Source organism: Hyperoodon ampullatus, assembly GCF_949752795.1.
Source record: "Hyperoodon ampullatus genome assembly, chromosome: 8".
In the NCBI taxonomy this organism is placed as follows: Eukaryota; Metazoa; Chordata; class Mammalia; order Artiodactyla; family Ziphiidae; genus Hyperoodon; species Hyperoodon ampullatus.
Window position 1 is genome coordinate 114,622,197 of NC_136921.1, and position 19,090 is coordinate 114,641,286.

The 19,090-nt window shown below is 44.6% G+C and overlaps 1 protein-coding gene across 1 annotated transcript; it reads right to left on the reverse strand.

The window, feature by feature from the left end:
- Nucleotides 1-499: 499 nt before the first annotated feature.
- LOC307057552 (cryptic protein-like) lies at nt 500-17,131 on the reverse strand (the record flags this gene model as incomplete). Its single annotated transcript, XM_079710716.1, has 6 exons — nt 500-817; nt 9,177-9,286; nt 9,443-9,557; nt 10,289-10,462; nt 10,553-10,602; nt 16,977-17,131. 6 exons carry the CDS (start codon nt 17,129-17,131, stop codon nt 696-698), a joined length of 726 nt encoding a protein of 241 aa, XP_079566842.1. The 3' UTR covers nt 500-695.
- Between the last annotated feature and the right edge of the window lie 1,959 nt (nt 17,132-19,090).

The window sequence follows — 19,090 nt, forward strand, 5'->3', positions numbered from 1 at the left end:
CTTTAAGGGCTCCTTTTTACAGAGATGTTGGTGATAATCCCAAGAAGTGTTAATTGTCCGGAAAAGGGTGTCACAACTGAGAGCCATTAGTAGAGGAAGCTGGAGAAAAGGAGATGGGGTGCCCAGCCGCTTGCCTCCGGCCCTGGCTCCCTCCCCCTTTTTGCCTTCCTTTCTCTGTCTATGGAGCATTTTTAGGCATCTTCTTCTTGGCAGACTCACAGCATAGCAGTGCTGGGGACACACATGTGGCACCGCCCCTGCCCCCCAGGACTTAGAAACTAGTGGGGAGACTGAATGAACACATAACAGATGTGAAGTGTTGCCACAGCTCTGTGTGGGGCTCAAGGAGTGCTCAACGGGGAGCTGTTATCTGGGAGGGGCCACATGTTTGGTCTACTCTGAAATCATCAGAGATTCGGGCTGACGGGGCCCCAGCCTCTAGCGTCTACTCCTGCGCTTCTAACTCGTATACCCAGGAAAGCAAGAAAGGCTCTTTCATGCAAATGTTTATTAAACAATACAGATATGCATCCAATGCTCCACTTGATAAGAAATGAAAGCAATCTATTACCTACAACGTAGACAATACAAGAGGACAAGCAAGCCGGGCTTCCCCACGCAGCAGCGCCGCCTCGCTCGGCCACGCTGGGAGGCCAGGCGCGGTTCAGGTTCCCCCGGGTGGAACTGCGCTCCCGTCAGCGGCCTCCCCCTTCGCTGAGGACGGATTTCATCAGGAGGCAGGGCAGGAGGAGGAGAACATTCCCCGTGAGCCGCGTTCTTGGTCCATTAGAGTGTGAGGCGAGAAAGTCCTTCAGGTCTGCAAAAAAATCCCGAGAGTGTATGAGACAGGCTGTGGCAGGCTTGCTTTAAGAGAGTGAAGCAGAGATGTCTGCACCTGCTCCGGTAAAGCCCTTTTCTCGCTGGGCCTCCTCTCGAGGCCTTGCCCGGCGGGCTCTGCATCAGCCGCGGAGCCTGAGCCGCGGCTTCCCGGCCACGAGGAGGGCAGCGCGGAGCGCGGAAGGAAGCCCAACGTGGGGAGCCCGGCGCAGCTCCAGGAAGACGTGCTTCCCTTTAGCTTGTACCTTCCTCGCGCTGCGGCTGGAAACACAGGGATTTTTGTGTAACTTGGAGAGCTGAAGGAGGATCAGTTGGCTGGGTTTTTTTGTTGTTGTTTTTGTTTTTTAATTTTTTTATTTTTTTATTAGTTTCTGCTTTATAACAAAGTGAATCAGTCATACATATACATCTGTTCCCACATCCCCTCCCCCATGCATCTCCCTCCCTCCCACCCTCCCCACAGTTGGCTGTTTTTAAGGCTCACAGAGAAACAGCCCTTGAGCCCTTCTCATCTGGCACATGAGCCGGCCAAGGTGATGGTTCAGAGTTCCACACCCGTCATTTAGCAATGCAGGTAAGTGGATCTGATTTAAAATAAAATAACATAAAATAGCTTGCACCCATCTGTTGCAAAGAAGGTCCAACTTTTCCCCCATTAGTCCTGACTCTATTTCTCTGACTAGGGACCACTCATTGAAGAGGAAAGCACCCATCCCTACAGCAACGGCGGATATCCCCACAGAGGAAGTTACAACAAGGCGCAGCTGCAGAGCACGGGGGACGATGCCCCCACCCGGAGTGCTTACCACCCTGCTGAGGCAATGTGGCTCCTCCACTGCAGGTCTCACTCTGAGCCCCAAGGCTCCGTGCGTCTGGCTTTCTATATCGCTAGGACCCCAGCCCAAAGGTGTTGAGTGGGAATCTCTGGGGTAGTGAGACGGGGCAAGGGTCTCGGCCAAAGTCGCCGGTGGTGAGTGGCTACCCTGTGAAGCTGACAGGCCCCACAGGCATGGCCGCAGGCTGGGGCACCAACTCCACTAAGCATTCTCACAAGCAAGTCTGGGCTGGATGTGGGGTCAGCTGGGCAGGGAAGCATGCCGATGAGGAAAGAGCCAACTTAAAGGGACCTTTTCCCCAGGGCTGATTGGCAGAGGCCAGCCTTCTCTTCCCCCGACAAACCCGCCAAGCGTTGTCTTCTAGGATTCCTCCAGAAAGTGCCTTCTGAACGTGAAAACCTGTGGTGAGCATGAACCATCAGAAACTAATGAGTAATGATGAAGACGAGCCACTGCAGCAGGGACCTGACCTGCATCTGTCGGTAGGTGACTACGGTGGGCATGTCCAGCACAAGACTGAGGTCAGGCCCACTCCAGACCTGGGCACCATTCCCCACACCACCCCACATGGGAGAGGGCTGTTCCAGGGTACTAGAACCCCACAAAACAGGAACCTTAGCATGTGGGCTCAGAGGAGGTTCCAGAAAAGCTGATGATACAACAGGTGGTCCCAGCGTGAGAATCAGCTACAGGTAAAGAAGGGGTCAGCCTGTACTGAGCTTCACTGATTTTCCCCTGGTGGAAGGGAACAGGCTGTCCACAGAGAGAAGGATTCAGGCCCTGTTGGCAGTCTTTTCTTGTATATGAACTCAAAGGCCATTGTTATAGTCAGCTTTGTGAATTTGGTTAGACCGAGTCCGTCCCTCAAACAGGGGTCCCCAAACTGGGGCTGTGAGCACCATGCAGTGTCCTTCCCAGGGGTCCCAAGGTCACCCATTGAGCTTAGCGAGAAAATATTAGAACTTCCACTATATACTGATAGGAAAAAATTAAAATAAACTTTATTAATATTTACTGTTTATTAGAATCTATGAAATCAATGGTTCTATGGTCTGTCATTATTTTATGTCATACTAAAAAGGAAACTCTGCTACCGATGGATGATTTACTATAACCTGGGATTTTAATTACACACTTATCAAAAGGTCTCTTTTTAGACTCACGCAGATATACCAAAGATTTTTATCATTATGTTAGTCTTAGGCATGTATGTAAAGGAAGAAATAAATGAAATCAAATTTGTGAATGCTCAGCCTGTGTCACTGTGTCACCACCACTGAGTGGGGATTTAAATGGAGACCACCTGGATGAGGATAATATCTTGTTTCGATATGAGGTCCAGAGCCAGCATTCCCCAAACTTTCCAATTTGAAGATACCCCTGAATGCCCCTGGAAAGCCAGATGGTTTCGTCTCTGTGATGACACCCAGAGAAGCTCCCCCACTGAAACGGCACCTATCATGGGAGAATGTCCCAGAGGGATCTGACAAAGGGCCTGCTCTCTCCTGGGCAGCACACCCAACTGCTGAGAGCCAGCTGGGGCCAGGACCTAGGAGGGCCATCCTTCCAACAGGCCCACAGGCTGGCTCTGTTCGTTTGCTTGTTGGTTGGTTGGCTGACTGCTTTGCGCCATAACTGTATTTTTTAAAAACTGGGTTTGAAGGTGAGGCTTGACCTGACCCCAATCTGACATTTACATGACCTGTTTATCTCTGAAGACATTCGAATTTGCTACTTCACTGTGTCATTATTTAGACTCTAAATTTTAGAACATAATGGTTCTTGATACTAAAGAAGTACTTAATTCTTTGGGCTATGTGTAGGAAGAATCACCCTCTTGGTAAAATGAGATCTTGGGCTGAATCAAGGGCTGCTAGCTCCAAGGTTGTCATTCTTCTTGATTTTTTTTTTAACTCTAATTATAACAGTGCTCATCAATTAATGGTATAGTGGGTATTGTTCACCACCTAAAAACCACATTTCAGTAAATTTGCATATAAGTGCTAGATTATGAAGTCATTTTTTTAACCTCATTGTATTGATGTGAATACGGTTGATGGTGATGATAATAAAGTAACAATATTTTACTTTATGTATAATAGGAAACAGGTATAGGGCCTTTTCATCTTAACAAACCAATGGGGTAAATATTGCTGCTGTGGAGACTGAAGCACAGTTATTTAACCTTTCATAAAGATCATAAACATTACAACAAGTGTTTTGGGGGGTTTGAACAAGTATTTTGGGGATTTCCCATGCTTTTTTTATATGCCACATTGCCTCTTTAAATGCAAAATTAACAAATGTAAATGAAGAAAATGGTAGAATGATAGTTACTTGTCTTAAGCATATTGTATTTAGAGCACTGAAAATTGATTGTTTTAATGTAATATAATAGTAGGTAATAGCTTATATGGTGTTTCTTCTTTGGCACTATATTTGGAACTAAAAGGTCAAAGGTCATCCATTCAATATTTATTTAGAATTATTATGCACAAAGCATTATTTTAGGTCATGGAACAGAAAAAATTACAAAATAGCTCACACCAACAAACAAGATTATTTTGCATAAATTTTATCCCGCCCTGCACCCTCACAGGGCAGGTTATCCTGCCCTTGAAAAGATACTATGTTGGGACTAAGAAAGCCTGTCAAACTTGGACCCATAGAGTATCAGAGCAGGGAGAGCCCTTGGAGATCCTTTGGCCTTTGGGTCCCTGGAGGAGCCAGAGGACCACAATTTTGTAGCATGTTTTATCTATTTGTGATCCCCCATCCATATGTGTCCTTTCACATTAGAAATATATTGTAAATAGTTTTCCATTCTATCTTCCATATACTCTTCAAAGTCATTATAATCTTCCATTAAAGGAGTTAAAACATTGACTTACCTATTATTCTGCTGTTGGATTTACAACATGGTCAGATTTTCAATATTCTAAATAACACTATCAAAAATATTCTTAAAAAGCCCAGAAATAAACCAACACATTTATGGTCAATTAATCTATGACAAAGGAGACAAGATTATACATTGGAGAAAAGACAGTCTCTTCAATAAGTGGTGCTAGGAAAATTGGACAGCTACATGTAAAAGAATGAAATTAGAACACTCCCTAACACCAAACACAAAAATAAACTCAAAATGGATTAAAGACCTACATCGTAAGCATGGATACAATTAAACTACTAGAGGAAAACACAGGCAGAACACTCTTTGACATAAATCACAGCAGTATTCTTTTGGATTTGTCTCCTAAAGCAAAGGAAGTAAAAGCAAAAATAAACAAATGGGACCTAATTAAACTTAAAAGCTTTTGCACAGAAAAGAAAACCACTGACAAAAAGGCAACTACTGAATGGGAGAAAATATTTGCAAATGATATGAGCTAAAAGGGGTTAATATCCAACATATATAAACAGCTCATACAACTCAACATAAAAACAAAACAAAACAAAAAACCAGATTTAAAAAAATGGGCAGAAGAACTGAGTAGACATTTTTCCAAAGAGGAAAGGCAGATGGCCAACAGGCACATGAAAAATTGGTCAACATCGCTATTCATCAGGGAAACGCAAATCCAATCCACAATGATATATCATCTCACAACTATCAGAATGGGTATCATCAAAAAGAACACAAAGAACAAATGTTGAGAATGTGGAGAAAGGGGAACCTTCGTACACTGTTGGTGCGAATATAAGTTGGTGTAGCCAATGTCGAAAACAGTATGGAGGTTTTTCAAAAAGCTAAAACTAGAATTACCATATGACCCAGAAATTCCACTCCTGGGTGTACATCCGAAAAAAACCCCAAAACACTAATTCAAAAAGATACGTGCACTCCAATGTTCATAGCAGCATTATTTACAATTGCCAAAGCATGGAAGCAACCTAAGTGTCCAGCAACAGATGAATGGATAAAGAAGATGTGATATACAAACACACACACACACACACACACACAGGAATACCACTTAGCCATAAAAAGAATGAAATTTTGCCATTTCAGCAACATGAATGGACTTGGAGGGTATTATGCCTAGTGAAATGTCAGATAGAGAAAGACAAATACTGTATGGTATCATTTATATGGAGGATCTAAAAAACACAACAAACTATTGAACAAAACAAAAAAGAAGCAAACTCACAGATATAGAGAACAAACTAGTGGTTACCAGAGAGGAGAAGAAAGGGGGGAGGGGCAATACAGGCATAGGGAAAATAAAAGGGTTATTATGGGAATATATGAAATCATGTGTGTGAAACTTCTGAAAATTGTAAAGCACTATAGAATTTAAAGAATCTTTCACTCAATTAAAAAAAAGATATATTTAGGACAAATCTACTCAGTGGCTCAGAGGAAAATTCAATAAAAAATGTGATTTTGCCAATAAAAGTTCTGGTTATATCCATAATAAAATTTTAGTGTAAAAAAAAAAGAAACATTCCAAAACAATATCGTCTTTAATTTATACTGATAATTATAGGAAGAGTCTGGAATGGTAAAGTGGTTAAGAATCAGACCCCGAACGCTTGTGCACTTTTGGTGGGAATGTAAATTTGTGCAGCCACTATGGAAAACAGTATGGAAGTTCCTCAGAAAATTAAAAATACAACTACCATATGATCCAGCAATTCCTTTTCTGGGTATCTGTGCAAAGGAAATGAAAACACTAACTTTAGAAGATATCTGCATCGCTGTGTTCATTGCACATTATTTACAATAGCTATGGAGCAAAAGACATGGAAGCACCATAGTGTCCATTGATGAATGAATAGATAAAGAAAATGTGAGTTATATCATATATGTATGTAAAACAGAATATTACTCAGCCATTAAAAAAAGGAAATCTTGCCATTTGCAACAACATAGATGGACCTTGAAGGCATTATGCTAAGCAAAATAAGTCAGACAAAAAAGACAAATACCTCTGATTTCACTTTCTTGTAAAAGCTAAAAAAAAAAAAAAAGAAAGAAAGAAAGAAAAGAAAAGAAAAGAAAGACACCAAACTCAGATTGGTGATTGCCAAAGGTGTGTTGGGGGGGAGCGAATGGGTGAAGTGAGTCAAAAGGTACAAACCTTCAGTTATAAAATAAATGAGTCATGGGGATGTAATGTACGACATGGTGACTATAGTTAATAACACTGTATTGCATATTTGAAAGTTACTAAGAGAGTAGACCTTAAAAGTTCTCATCACAAGAAAAAAAATTATTACTATGTGTGGTGATGGAGGTTAACTAGATTTGCTGTGAGTATCAGTTCTCAATGTATACAAATATCAAATCACTGTGTTGTATACCTGAAACTAATATAACGTTATACGGCAATTATATCTCAATTTTTTAAAAAGGTGTTTGACATAGTTTAGGGATGTGCTTATGTACTCTGTGAATGGTAGCAATTTTATTCACAGATTAATATTAATTACATGTTAATTATCATTATGTCAATGTTTATATCAATATGCCATGGTATGTTAATTTATATTTTAAAATAATTTAAATGTTATTGTAAAATACCATATTGTTTCTAAATGAACAACTAACCTCTGTGATTATCTCTTAAGGAAAAAAAAAACAAACTATAGGAGTTAACCACTCTAAGCTTCAGTTTCCTCAAATATAAAAGGGATAATACCTATTTCATAGGCTTGATATGAGAATTGAATGGGATTAAGTGTATAAAGTCCCTGAAATATACTGAGAGCTAATAAAGACAGTTATCATCATGATGATTGCCATTCTCACATCATCATAACCATCTATCAGCGCAGCTGCTATCATTATCATAGTCATCCTCATGTCATCATAACCACTGTCAGCACAGCCACCACCACTGTCACCTGCCCTGAAGCAGAATCAATGGGTCAAAGAGTACAAAAGGTAACTGCCCTTTCTGCACCTGACAAATTACTCTGAAAGATGACTGCACTATTTTGTTCAACTTTGATGAGCAGAAGCCACATTTTCAGAGTCGCTGTCACTGTCCTTGGCAGACAGCAGTCCCAGTCTTGGATGTTTTCCAGGATGTGAGCAGACATCCTAGGACCCAGTTCCTGCTCTGTTGCTTCTGAACCCAAGCTGGCCTTGCTTAGAAGATTGGAAATGATCACAGCTAGCCCTTTCCCCACATCACTGCTGGGAGCACCGATGACAAGTGGGAAATGACTTCACCTGTAGGACTACATAGGCGCCATCTGCAATTCTGATGCTTATTCCATAATTTTGTCCTCCATTCTCTGGGGCGCTGAAAGAGCAGCTAGTGAATCAGGGGCACAGGCCCAGCAAACAGAGAGCCCAGTAGGAGAGGGAAGGAGGGAAAGGATATTGTACTATAATCACACTCCCCCCCACAGACACTGCGTGTGCCAGGCGGAGCTGGCTGAGAAGGGGGAGCAGCCGTGGGGTTTAAGGGCTGCACCTTCACTAAGAGTGTCACTAGACTGCTAATCCAGGTCGCAGAGGAGGGAGGCTGAGCATTCATTAAGTGTGTTCCTCCACTAGGGGCCCCACCCAGGGAACCCCACCAAGAGGGCTCCGCCGCCAAGACTGCTGCCTCTCTACTGCAGTCCTGACAGTGGACAAGGGGGTGTGAAGCGGGGATAAAGGTTTGTGCTACCACTACGCGTGCCCTTAGATAGTGGGATTTGCCCAGGGTTGACTGTAGTGCAGGGAGGAACAGGAGAGTGGGCCTAAGGGCTTCACATGGAGCACACCCAGGGCTACAAAGAGGGCTGAAGGGCTGTGCCTGCATTAACTGAGCCCCTCACTGCTGTCCCAGCCAGAGCTTACTGAAAAGGCCAGAGGGCGATGGAAATGCAGTGCCTTCTTTACTTGTGTCCCTGGTCCCTGCCCAAGACGATGGCTTATTAGCAGAGCATCTTGTTTGTTTTCTGACCTCGGAAGTTCGCATTCCTTACTTAGTTTTACAAGCAAAACATTTGCACTGAGTTGGGAACTGCTCAGAATCTTCATAAACGCATGTTCACCCTGCGTGTTCTCCACACCCCACTGGCTTTTATGTGGCAGGTCTGAGCTGTGGTTACCAGGCGCCTTGCTTCCCTGGGAGCACTGACGGGTTGGCCTTGAAGGCCATGCAGGTCTGCTCCCGTCCTGCTCCGGCGTGCCCGCTGCATTTCACAAGTGAGAAGGTGGCGCTGGCTTAGTGTAGAGAAATACCTGTCTGCCAGGCGCGGCTCTGCTTACCAGCTTGCGCGCTCCCCGAATTCTGCTCTCTGTAAAGGACGCTTAAGGACACTGTTTGGACATCACGTATACACTCGGCAATCGGGATATGGGACGCTTAGGAATAAAATTTTAAATGACAGTAATGATAATACACTGCGTGATTCACGACGACTTTCCCGAGTCATGAATCGACCCAGGTTGCCCATGCCTGGATCGTCTGGCACAGGGAGATCGCTATGGATCGCTGGGTAGGAAGGAGCAGCTGCCCCCGTGTGTGGGTTGTACGCACAGTACGCGGGTCTTCTTACCACAGCGGCCGGGTGTCTGGAGCGGGAGGCAGTGCAGGGCCGCAAAGACACACCTGCAGAGGCGGCAGCCCCGGAAGGTCCAGGCTCCGTGTCCCAGCGCGCCGCATTCGCTGCGGAGGCGCAGGCTCGGCGTCAGCGCGGCCGGCGGGCGCGCCCCGCCCCCCGAGCGCCGCGCCCCCCGCGCGCCCCCCGCCCCGCGCGCGCCCTGCGCCCCCTCCGCCCCCTCCGCCCCGCCCCGCCCGCAGCTTGCTCAACCCTCCGCCTACCTGTTCCTCTGGTCGTGCTCGCAGTAGCGGCCGGTGAAGTGAGCCGGGCACACGCAGAAGCTGCCCAGTACGCAGGTGCCGCCGTTCCGGCAGCAGCGCGGCCGCGGGGGCGCACCTGTGGGGGAGGCCTGGGCGTCAGCTCCGCGCGCGGCCCTCTGCATCTGAGAAGCCCGAGGAGGGCCGAGCAAGATCGCCGCCGGGAGGCAATAAAATTGGCTCCCTGCTAAGAGTGTTTGCTCAGGTAAACCCTGCTTGTTAACTTAAAGATTGAAACACGAACTACCTGGGGTGCCGGCGGGTCAGGAAGGAGCCGGAGCCCTAAGACAGATGGGAAACCCTGCCCCCTACAAGTAGGGTGTTCTTTCTTTCTTCCTTTCACATGTTAAAGTTAGGCTGTGACTTCCCGAGGTGGTGATTAAAGACAGGCCTCTCGGGCGGGCGGGGACCACCCACGGGTGTGAAGACGGCAAAAAAAAAATTTTTTTTTTAAATTCCACCACTGCCCATCCACCCCCCACCTCCAGTGCGGACCCCCTGGGGACCAGGGGTCTGGAGCCTGAGAGTCTGCAATAAGACTAACAAAGGTCCGCTATTATCCTGGGTTGGGATAGTTGCTTTAAATACATTTAAATCACAGTGCTCCGGACCCCGCAGAAAACTACCCGTTTAAAAGCGAGCGCAACGTTTTACCAATAAAATAGTAAAACATTTTTCAGAGTAAAAGAGCACCTCACTAGGAAATATTTTTTACTTTATAAGGTATCATTATTTTGAACATGGTAAAATGTTTTATAAACTCAGAGTTCACTGACCGAGATGACCTTTGTGGACAGCATCGCGACTTACGCTCTCGGAGAGTCCGCGAGTAAGGCAATGAACCCTGCGGCCTCCAGCCCTCCGCGCTGTCGTTCTCCTCCCTAAAATTATTCAAGGTCCAATCGAGTGTTTTCTGCTGGAGCTTCTGAGCTGTAGCACTGTTGATTTCTTCTCTACTACCTTTATATTTCTCTCTTTGATAGCCTTAAAAAGTGAATTGAAAATATGAGACTGATAATGATTGGGAAACAAATATGCAACAAAAACTGAGACAATAAACAAAATGGTTCTTACTGTTTCCCACGTGGATGATCTGTAATGCCAAACTGATCATAAACAGAAGCCTAGAATATTTAAAGAAAGTTATCGAAGTGTAAAATATAAAAAAGTATGAGCAGAAATTTACATATGTATAAGACGTAATGCATTCGTATACAAATATATAAGTATATAATGTGTAGGTATATTTTTAAGGTACAATAAATATTATGCAGTCATTTTGTAACTTGTAGATCTTGATTAATGTTGAAAGATGTTGAGACCAAGAGTGTATGTGTCCCTTTAAGAGAAGGAACATCATGCATGCATTGCAATTTATTCAGGCTCTTCAACACCCCTCTTGGCTCTAAGATCTAGATGATCTCCGTTCTTACCTAACAGAGTGGCTCCGGGTCATTTTCCTACTGACACGTCTGGTACAAAAGTCTCCTTCTCTCATGGATACATTGAGGATCTCCAAGGAAGTTGAGTCTGACAGTTTTTGTATTTGAAGGTGTCTTTACTGCAGGTCCTGGAAGAGCTGCATCAGGAGCTAAGATGGATAAGTACAGAAGACACAGGTATTTCCTACTCTCTACCCAGGCCACGAGAAACAGCAGTGAGAAACAGCAATGAGGTCTCTGAGTTCTGCTGTGCAACTCGCTTAGGCAAAGGCAGGCTGTGACAGGCTGGGCCCAAAACTGAGCCTCAGGGATCATCCCCTCAATGAGACCCCGCTGGGGGTGGGGGCAGGGTGGGGTGGAGACACAGCCGGATTCTCTCCCCAACAGTGTTTACTGTACTGATAGCAGCAGGAGTGGTCAACCCCTAATGTAAAACATCGGTGACCAAAGCAGCAAGCCTTTCCCTCCCTGAAAACAACAAAAAATTAAAACCTCAACGTGAACAAAAAAGTTTTCATAGGAAAATAGAGATTTTATATTGCACGCTCCTTGTACTGGGAGATGGTGAGGGGCCCAAATAGAGAAGGGACCTGTTGTGTGGGACAGAATTTGTCTCAGGTGGCCTCTGCCTGCAGCAGCTTAAAGCAGGGTTTCGGTTCGGTCAGAGATTGAAGCCAGGCCTCGGCAGTGAGCATGCTGAATCCTAGCCACTAGACCACCACCACCAGTGGCCAGTGACAAGGCCCTGGCCTGTCAGCTGTGTGGAAATGAACTTCCACATAGAGATGGAAAGTAGTGAAACAAGTAAAGTGTTTATTAGGAGGAAAAAGGGTATGTGTGGATAGACACACGGGCGGGCTCAGAGGAGAGTCACGCCCTCACGGTAGTTTGAATCACTTTTATGGGGCGTTTCTGCAGGGTTTCCTTTGGCCAGTCGTCTTGCTTTGCCTGATTCTGAGTCTGTATTTGGTACATCTCAGGGTCCTCCCCTGTGTGCACATCTCTTAGCCAAGGTGGATTCTAGCGAAGAGGCCTGTGGGAAGGTTGACATCACTTACTGTGGGGCGGCGTCCCCTCACTTTTTGACCCAAGGAGCCTTTCTGCACATGTATAGTCGGGAAGGTCTCCTTGACCGAGAATGAGAATGAGGAATCTGTGGTCTTTTAGCTCCTATCTGGGCGGGGCCCAGCCTCCTCTCTCACTCCTGCTGTTCTGGAGTTTCTGTCCACAGGGAAGAAACTTCAGCTGTTCAGCCTGGGGCCCATCTATCTCCTGCCTCAGAACCAGCAGGCTTGAGTTCCAAAAGCCTTGAGTGGGGAGTATGAATATAAGGGGAGTCATTTCATACCTCCTTTCTGAGGATGCATCAGTATTTTCACAAACTGGGCCTTTTCTCTGTGCCTAGCATAGTGGTGAATGTATCATATTCATTACCCACTTAATACAGCACCCCTCGGGGGAGGCACTCTTATGTTTCGGTGAGGCTTAGAGTTTAAGTCCAAAGCTTTTGGCGTTTAGATCTTTGAAAAACATGAAATGCACAGATTTTATAAGAAGGCTGCAGGGTGCCGGGTATCTGAAGACCACTGAGCCCAGGGGTAACTGCCACCTGCTAGTGTCTGATGAGGGGCCTGCTCTGTATCCAAGAGGGGGGTGGTTTGGGGGCCTCTTCTGGGTCTTGCTAATTTTCAGTTTTTCTAATTGCCAAAATAAGGACTGGGCCCTTTTATCACACTGCAGAGGACACCTTGCGACTCTGGATCAAATTGTTCTTTGATTTTTGCATAAAAACTGCTTTCTAAAAATAGCATGCTTCCTCCAAAGATGAAAGTCTTTGATACTGATTTAATGTTTTAAACCTTTAAATGGGAGATTAATTAAAGAGATGCCGTTAAATAAACTAGTAGGGAATTGGTGAGCCTGGTCACCATGAAGCCTCCCAAAAGCTGGGTCTGTGAGCTGCCAGGACCAGGACCTGCAGATCTGAGTGGGCAAAACTCAGGAGACACGAGTTTCTTCGTGAAACATCTGTAATGGGAGTCATGACAAATATACTTTTAGACTTAATGGTTATTAAATCTAAAACCATAATTTAGTTACATATGAAAATAAGTATATATATGACTTTAAATCAATAGAAATTTCTTTATGAGCAACATGGGTTGTACACTAAAAACCATGGATAAGCTAAGGATTATATTTCTTTGAATAAAAAGTTTTAAAATTGTTCAGTTTATAAGATGATATTGAATTCAAACCTTTCTGACAATATTTAAAGTTTTATAAGTAGTTTGTAAAGTCTACAGTTTCTTTTATTAAATTTTGTATTTTCAAATATACACAAAAGCTAGGATGATGATTCAATAACACTGGGTTCAACAATCAACCTTTGCCAATCTTAACGCATTTATTTTCCTCCACACTTTTCTTTTCTTGGTGTTTTTTAAGGCAAATCTCAGACATCATGATTTTTCCTACATCAAATAAGGTTTTGAAAATATGCATCTTATAAATGGAAACTGTAGAAAAAGGAAGGGAAATGTCTTGCCAGCAAGACAGGATTGAGGCTAGAAATAGGAGGAATGTCCCATCTCTGGCTGTTTGCTTAAGATCTGAAGTCAGCTCTGGATTGAGGCTAGAAATAGGAGGAATGTCCCATCTCTGGCTGTTTGCTTAAGATCTGAAGTCAGCTCTGAGGAGGGAATGGGCTGAAGGCTTAGGGGTGAGAAAACACTCTGACACTTGCTCTCATTTACTTAAAGGTCTTACAAAGAGTTTTGCATTTCACCAGGAGGAGCGCAGGTTTGCTTAGTTAATAAGACCCTGCTGGAAGGGGTTGCCGGGGAGCAGCTGGAGGCCCTGTGGCGGGCAGGCAGACCAACCCCCTCCCCCATCCCCCGCCCTGTCCGGGGAAGGTCCTCTTTCTTGTTATCAGTTGTAAACAGATAAGACTGGAGCCGCCCCACCCATCAGACTCCTTTTGAGCTGACATAAAGTGTGTGGGAATTGGGATACCCCGTCTCAAGACTGGAGACCACCCCACCTCTATGTCTTCAGTACGTCAAACAGTCACTGAGGAAAATGTTCAACAACAAATTAAGTGTGAGAGAATTCTCTGGGAGCAGGTCATTGATGTGTACTTCTTGGGGGCCACACCTCAGGCCCTCTGCTCAGAATCCCCAGGGCAGGGCAGAGCTAGCATCAGGATTTTTAAACCTGCCCAGGTGTTTCTAGTGTGCAGCCAAGCCTGTGATGTGTCCAAGTCCTCCTTGGCTGTGTGCTCCCTAGAATGGGAATGCTCAGCACAGAGCCTGGTGCACCACACAACAGTCAATGCCCTATCATACCCACTTTTCAGTGAGGAAATTGAGATTTAAGAAGTTAAGAAACCGGGCTTCCCTGGTGACGCAGGAGTTGAGAGTCCGCCTGCCGATGCAGGGGACACGGGTTCGTGCCCCGGTCCGGGAAGATCCCACATGCCGTGGAGCGGCTGGGCCCGTGAGCCATGGCCGCTGAGCCTGCGCGTCCGGAGCCTGTGCTCCGCAACGGGAGAGGCCACAACAGTGAGAGGCCCGCGTACCGCAAAAAAAAAAAAAGTTAAGAAACCACCTTTGGGATAGATGACTAACAAACAGCTGTGCAGGGCCTTGAACCTGGGTTCATCTGATCTAAAATCTGTGTTTGATTCAAGTTGCTTTAGAATTATTGAGTGTTTAATGTAGACTAGGTATACTATACTCACTAGTTACACAGATTGCTTTGTTTTATTGTCATCACATCCTTAATGAGATAGGAAGGGGGCAGGGCACAGCCTTTAAAAGAATGACAGCCGTTGAGGACATGACATAAAACTGGTTAGAACCAACTAGGTCCAAGATGGTGGACGACTGACTTCCACTAGACCTTGAGTCTCAGTATACACTCATCGTAATACATGAGCATCGTAAACGACACATCCACAGGTGCCATGAAAGTTCCCAGGCAGATCATAAAAGACCAAAAAGTGGACGGTGGCCCAATTTCTGGAAATCCCCACCCCTTCCCCCAAATAGTTGGAAAAATCCTCCCACTTATTAGCCTATGAAATTACGCAGCCCTATAAAAGCTGACAACCCCGTACCCTGGTGCCTCTCGCCTTCTGAGATGGCACACACTCTGTCTGTGGAGTGTGTTTCTTCCTGAATAAACCTTCTTTCACTTTACTATGGCTCGCTTTTGAATTCTTTCCTGCATGAAGCCAAGAACCCACACTCAGTGGCCGTCCCAGGGACTTGCCTGAGACCTGGCACGTGACCATCCTCTCGCGCCCCACTTTCTTTCCTGCAACATTATGACATCGATACTAATTTCTGCATTTTGTAGGTGCGAAAAGTGAGGTTTCAAGAGTTGAGGACTTGGGCTTCCCTGGTGGCGCAGTGGTTGAGAGTCCGCCTGCCGATGCAGGGGACACGGGTTCGTGCCCCGGTCCGGGAGGATCCCACATGCCGCGGAGCGGCTGGGCCCGTGAGCCATGGCCGCTGAGCCTGTGCATCCGGAGCCTGTGCTCCGCAACGAGAGAGGCCACAACAGTGAGAGGCCCGCGTACCGCAAAAAAAAAAAAAAGAGAGTTGAGGACTTGCACAGTGCCTCACAGCAGTGACCAGCAGTCAGAGCCAAGCTGCTGCTCCAAATCCTTCCTGTGTGCCCACCTGAACCCGGCTGAGGGCTTCTATGGGACACAGTGGAGGAGGGTGGATGGAGAGACACTGCGCCCTCCTGCAGTAAGGGAGGGATTTAGAGAGCAGAAATCCTGTACTGAGGTGGTTCAGGAAAGGGCAGGGCACCGGAGGGAAGGAGGCCTCAGGGGAATGACAGCAGGGACAAGGGTGGGAGGGCAGGAAGAGAGGGTGTGGGTGGAGACATGTGATGCAGGGCAGGTGATGGGGAGCCTGGATGCTCCTCCCCGAATTCATGCAGGCCTGAATAGGGACCAAGGGGGAGTTCAGAGGAAAGAAAAGTTAAATGTGTTACACATGTTTAACAACCAATGTCATTTTTCTCTGATTATGAAAAATGTATTCTGATGTTAGTCAGTTTGGGGAGTACAGAAAAACACGAAAGAGAAGATAAAAATCACTCATATTGTCAGTCCTCAGACATGACTATTAGCTTTTTCATCCAAGTCCATTATTACCCCCCATGTAAAAACTGAGGCAAGTGAGACAGGGTTTAAGACAGATTTTTGGGAAACATGACCTGTGCACATATTAGGAGAAGCAGGCTGCAGAGTGCATGTGCAGTGTCTGAAGACCACTGAGTGCTGGGGTTCCTGCCGCCTGCCAATGTGTCATAGTTTTAGGTTAATCCTAGGTGATTTTTATGTTTTTATTTCATTGTAAATGGTATGTTTTTTTATTTAACTTTTCTCTTTGCTGCTTGTATTTAGGAATACAGTTGAGTTTTTTTTCCTTCTTTTTTAATTGTGGTAAAATATATATAAACACAAAAGTCTTAGCTCAGGCTGCTATAACGAAACCCCACAGGCTTAGGCTGGAAGGCTTAAACACCAGACATGTATTCCTCATAGTTCTGGAGGCTGGGAAATCCAAGATCAAGGTGCTAACAGAATCGGTTCCTGGTGAGGGCTCTCTTCTTGGCTTGCAGACAGTTGCCTTCCCACTGTGTCCTCACATGGCACAAAGGGAGGGCGGGAACTAAGCTTTCTGGTCTCTTCCCACCTTGAGGGTCCCACCATCATTGCATGATCTGAACCTCCCAAACGCCCCATTTGTTTTGCTGAAAGACGTGCTTCCAACTTCAGTTTCAGAGGATTCACTGGCAAAATAGCCACTCCACACATCAATAAGCAAGAAATAAGGAAATATATTAGTAGTAAGTTACAGTGTAAGGACCAGTAATATATATATAGAGAGAGAAATGTACATACATTACCAAATTGGGAAAAACAAGCAACATCACCAACCTGGGAGAATTTGCATCACCACGTTGGCAGAACAAGCAATATATATAGAGAAAGAGATAAAAGCGCATACATCACCAACTGGGGAAACACCTACATCCAGATCCAAGCAAAGCTGGGAAATCCCTGGAACAGCAATCTGGAGTCCCAATTGGGAAGGTCCCGGTCGGTGCATCCATCCAACGGGTGAAACTTCAGAGTGCCGCTCAGAGGAGTCCTGCTTTTCACACCAAGCCGCAAGCCGGTAGTCATCAGCTTACATGCAAATACGCAGTTCTGGCTATTATCATAAATGCTTTGATACTTTAGTCATAAGTTTCATAATGTTCGCTGATCCCCGGGAACTGGCCAGATTCCCAAGGTCCAGGAAGCTTCGTGACTTACTCCCTTTTTTATCTGTTGGTTCTCAAGACCTACTTTCACCGTTTCAGCTAACCTGCACATAGTCCAACAGTTCGGTATGGAGCTTCTTTCAGGGTCTTTGTTTAGTCAAAGGCCCGTTGTTGTCTCTGAAGCCTGAACAAGACTATTAATTTTCCCAACACCATTTCCAAGATACCATCACATTGGGGGTTACAGCTTCAATATACAAATTTTCAGGGGACCATAGCATAATTCAGTCCATAGCAAAATTTGCCATTTTACCATATATAAGTGTATTACATTTATAATGTTGTGTGACCATCACCACTAATTCAAAACATTTTCATTACCCCAAAAGAAACTGTACCCATGTAGCAATAAACCCCCATTGCCTGCATACCTGGCCACAGGTAACCTCTAATCTACTTTCTGTCTCTATGAATAATGCCAATTCTAGATATTTCATATGAGTGGAATCATTCATTATTTGTCCTTTTCCTTCTGGCTCATTTCACTTAGCATAATTTATTCAGGTTCATCCATGTTATAGCCTGTATCAAAACTTTATTCCTTTTGATGGATGAATAGTATTTCATTGTGTGTGTGTGTGTGTATATATATATATACACACACACACACTATATATATATATATACATACATATATATATATGTATGTATGTATGTATACACGCACAGGTATACCACATTTTATTTATCCATTCTTCTGGGAATTTTTTATTGTTGTTTTTGTTTTGGCTGTGCCCCGCAGCTTGTGGGATCTTAGTTCCCTGACCGGGAACCGAACCCAGTGCCCTGGCAGTGAAAGCACTGAGTCCTAACCACTGGATTGCTGGGGAATTTCCTATCCATTCTTCTGTCGATGGACACTTGGTTTTGTTCCACCTTTTGACTACTGGGAATAATGCTGCAGTGAACATTGGTGTATAAATACCTGTTGAGTCCTCTTTTTTTATTCTTTTGGGTATATACCTAGGAGTAGAACTGTTGGGTCGTATAGTAATTCTATGTTTAACTTTTTGAGGAACTGCCAAATTATTTTCCACAGTAACTGCACCATTTTACATACCCACCAACAATGTTCTGATTTCTCCGCATCTTTACCAACATTTGTTATTTTCTGTTTTGATAATAGCCATCCTAATGGATGTGAAGTGATCAATCATTATGGTTTTGATTTGCATTTCTCTAATAGCTAGTGATGTTGACCATCTTTTCAAGTGCTTATTGGCATTTGTATACATTCTTCAGAGAAATGTCTACTGAAGTTTTCCCTATGTTTAAATGGGGTTGTTATTCTTTTTGTTGCTGACTTGTCGGAGTTCTTTCTATATTCCGGCTATGAGCTCCTTATAAGATATATGATTTGCAAATATTTTCTCCCATCCTATAGATTATCTTTTCACTTTCTTGTTAATGTCCTTTGATGAACAAAAGTTTTAAATTTTGAAGTCTAATTTATCTAATATTTTTTCTTTTATTGCCTATTCTTTTGGTGTCATACTTAAGAAACCATTGTCAAATCCAAGGTCATGAAGATTTACCCCTATGGGTTTTATAGTTTTAGCTCTTAACTTTGTATCTTTGGTTCACTTCGTTAATATCTGTATATGGTGTAAGGTAGGGTCCCAACTTCATTCTTTTGCATATGGATATCCAGTTTTCCTAGTACCAATTGTTGAAGAGACTATTCTCCTTGAATGGTTTTGGCACCCTTGTTGAAAATCAACTGACCATAGATTAGAGGGTATATTTCTGGGGTTTCAGTTTTATGCCTCTGGTCTGTCTATCCTATGCCAGTACCACATGTTTTGATTACTCTAGCTTA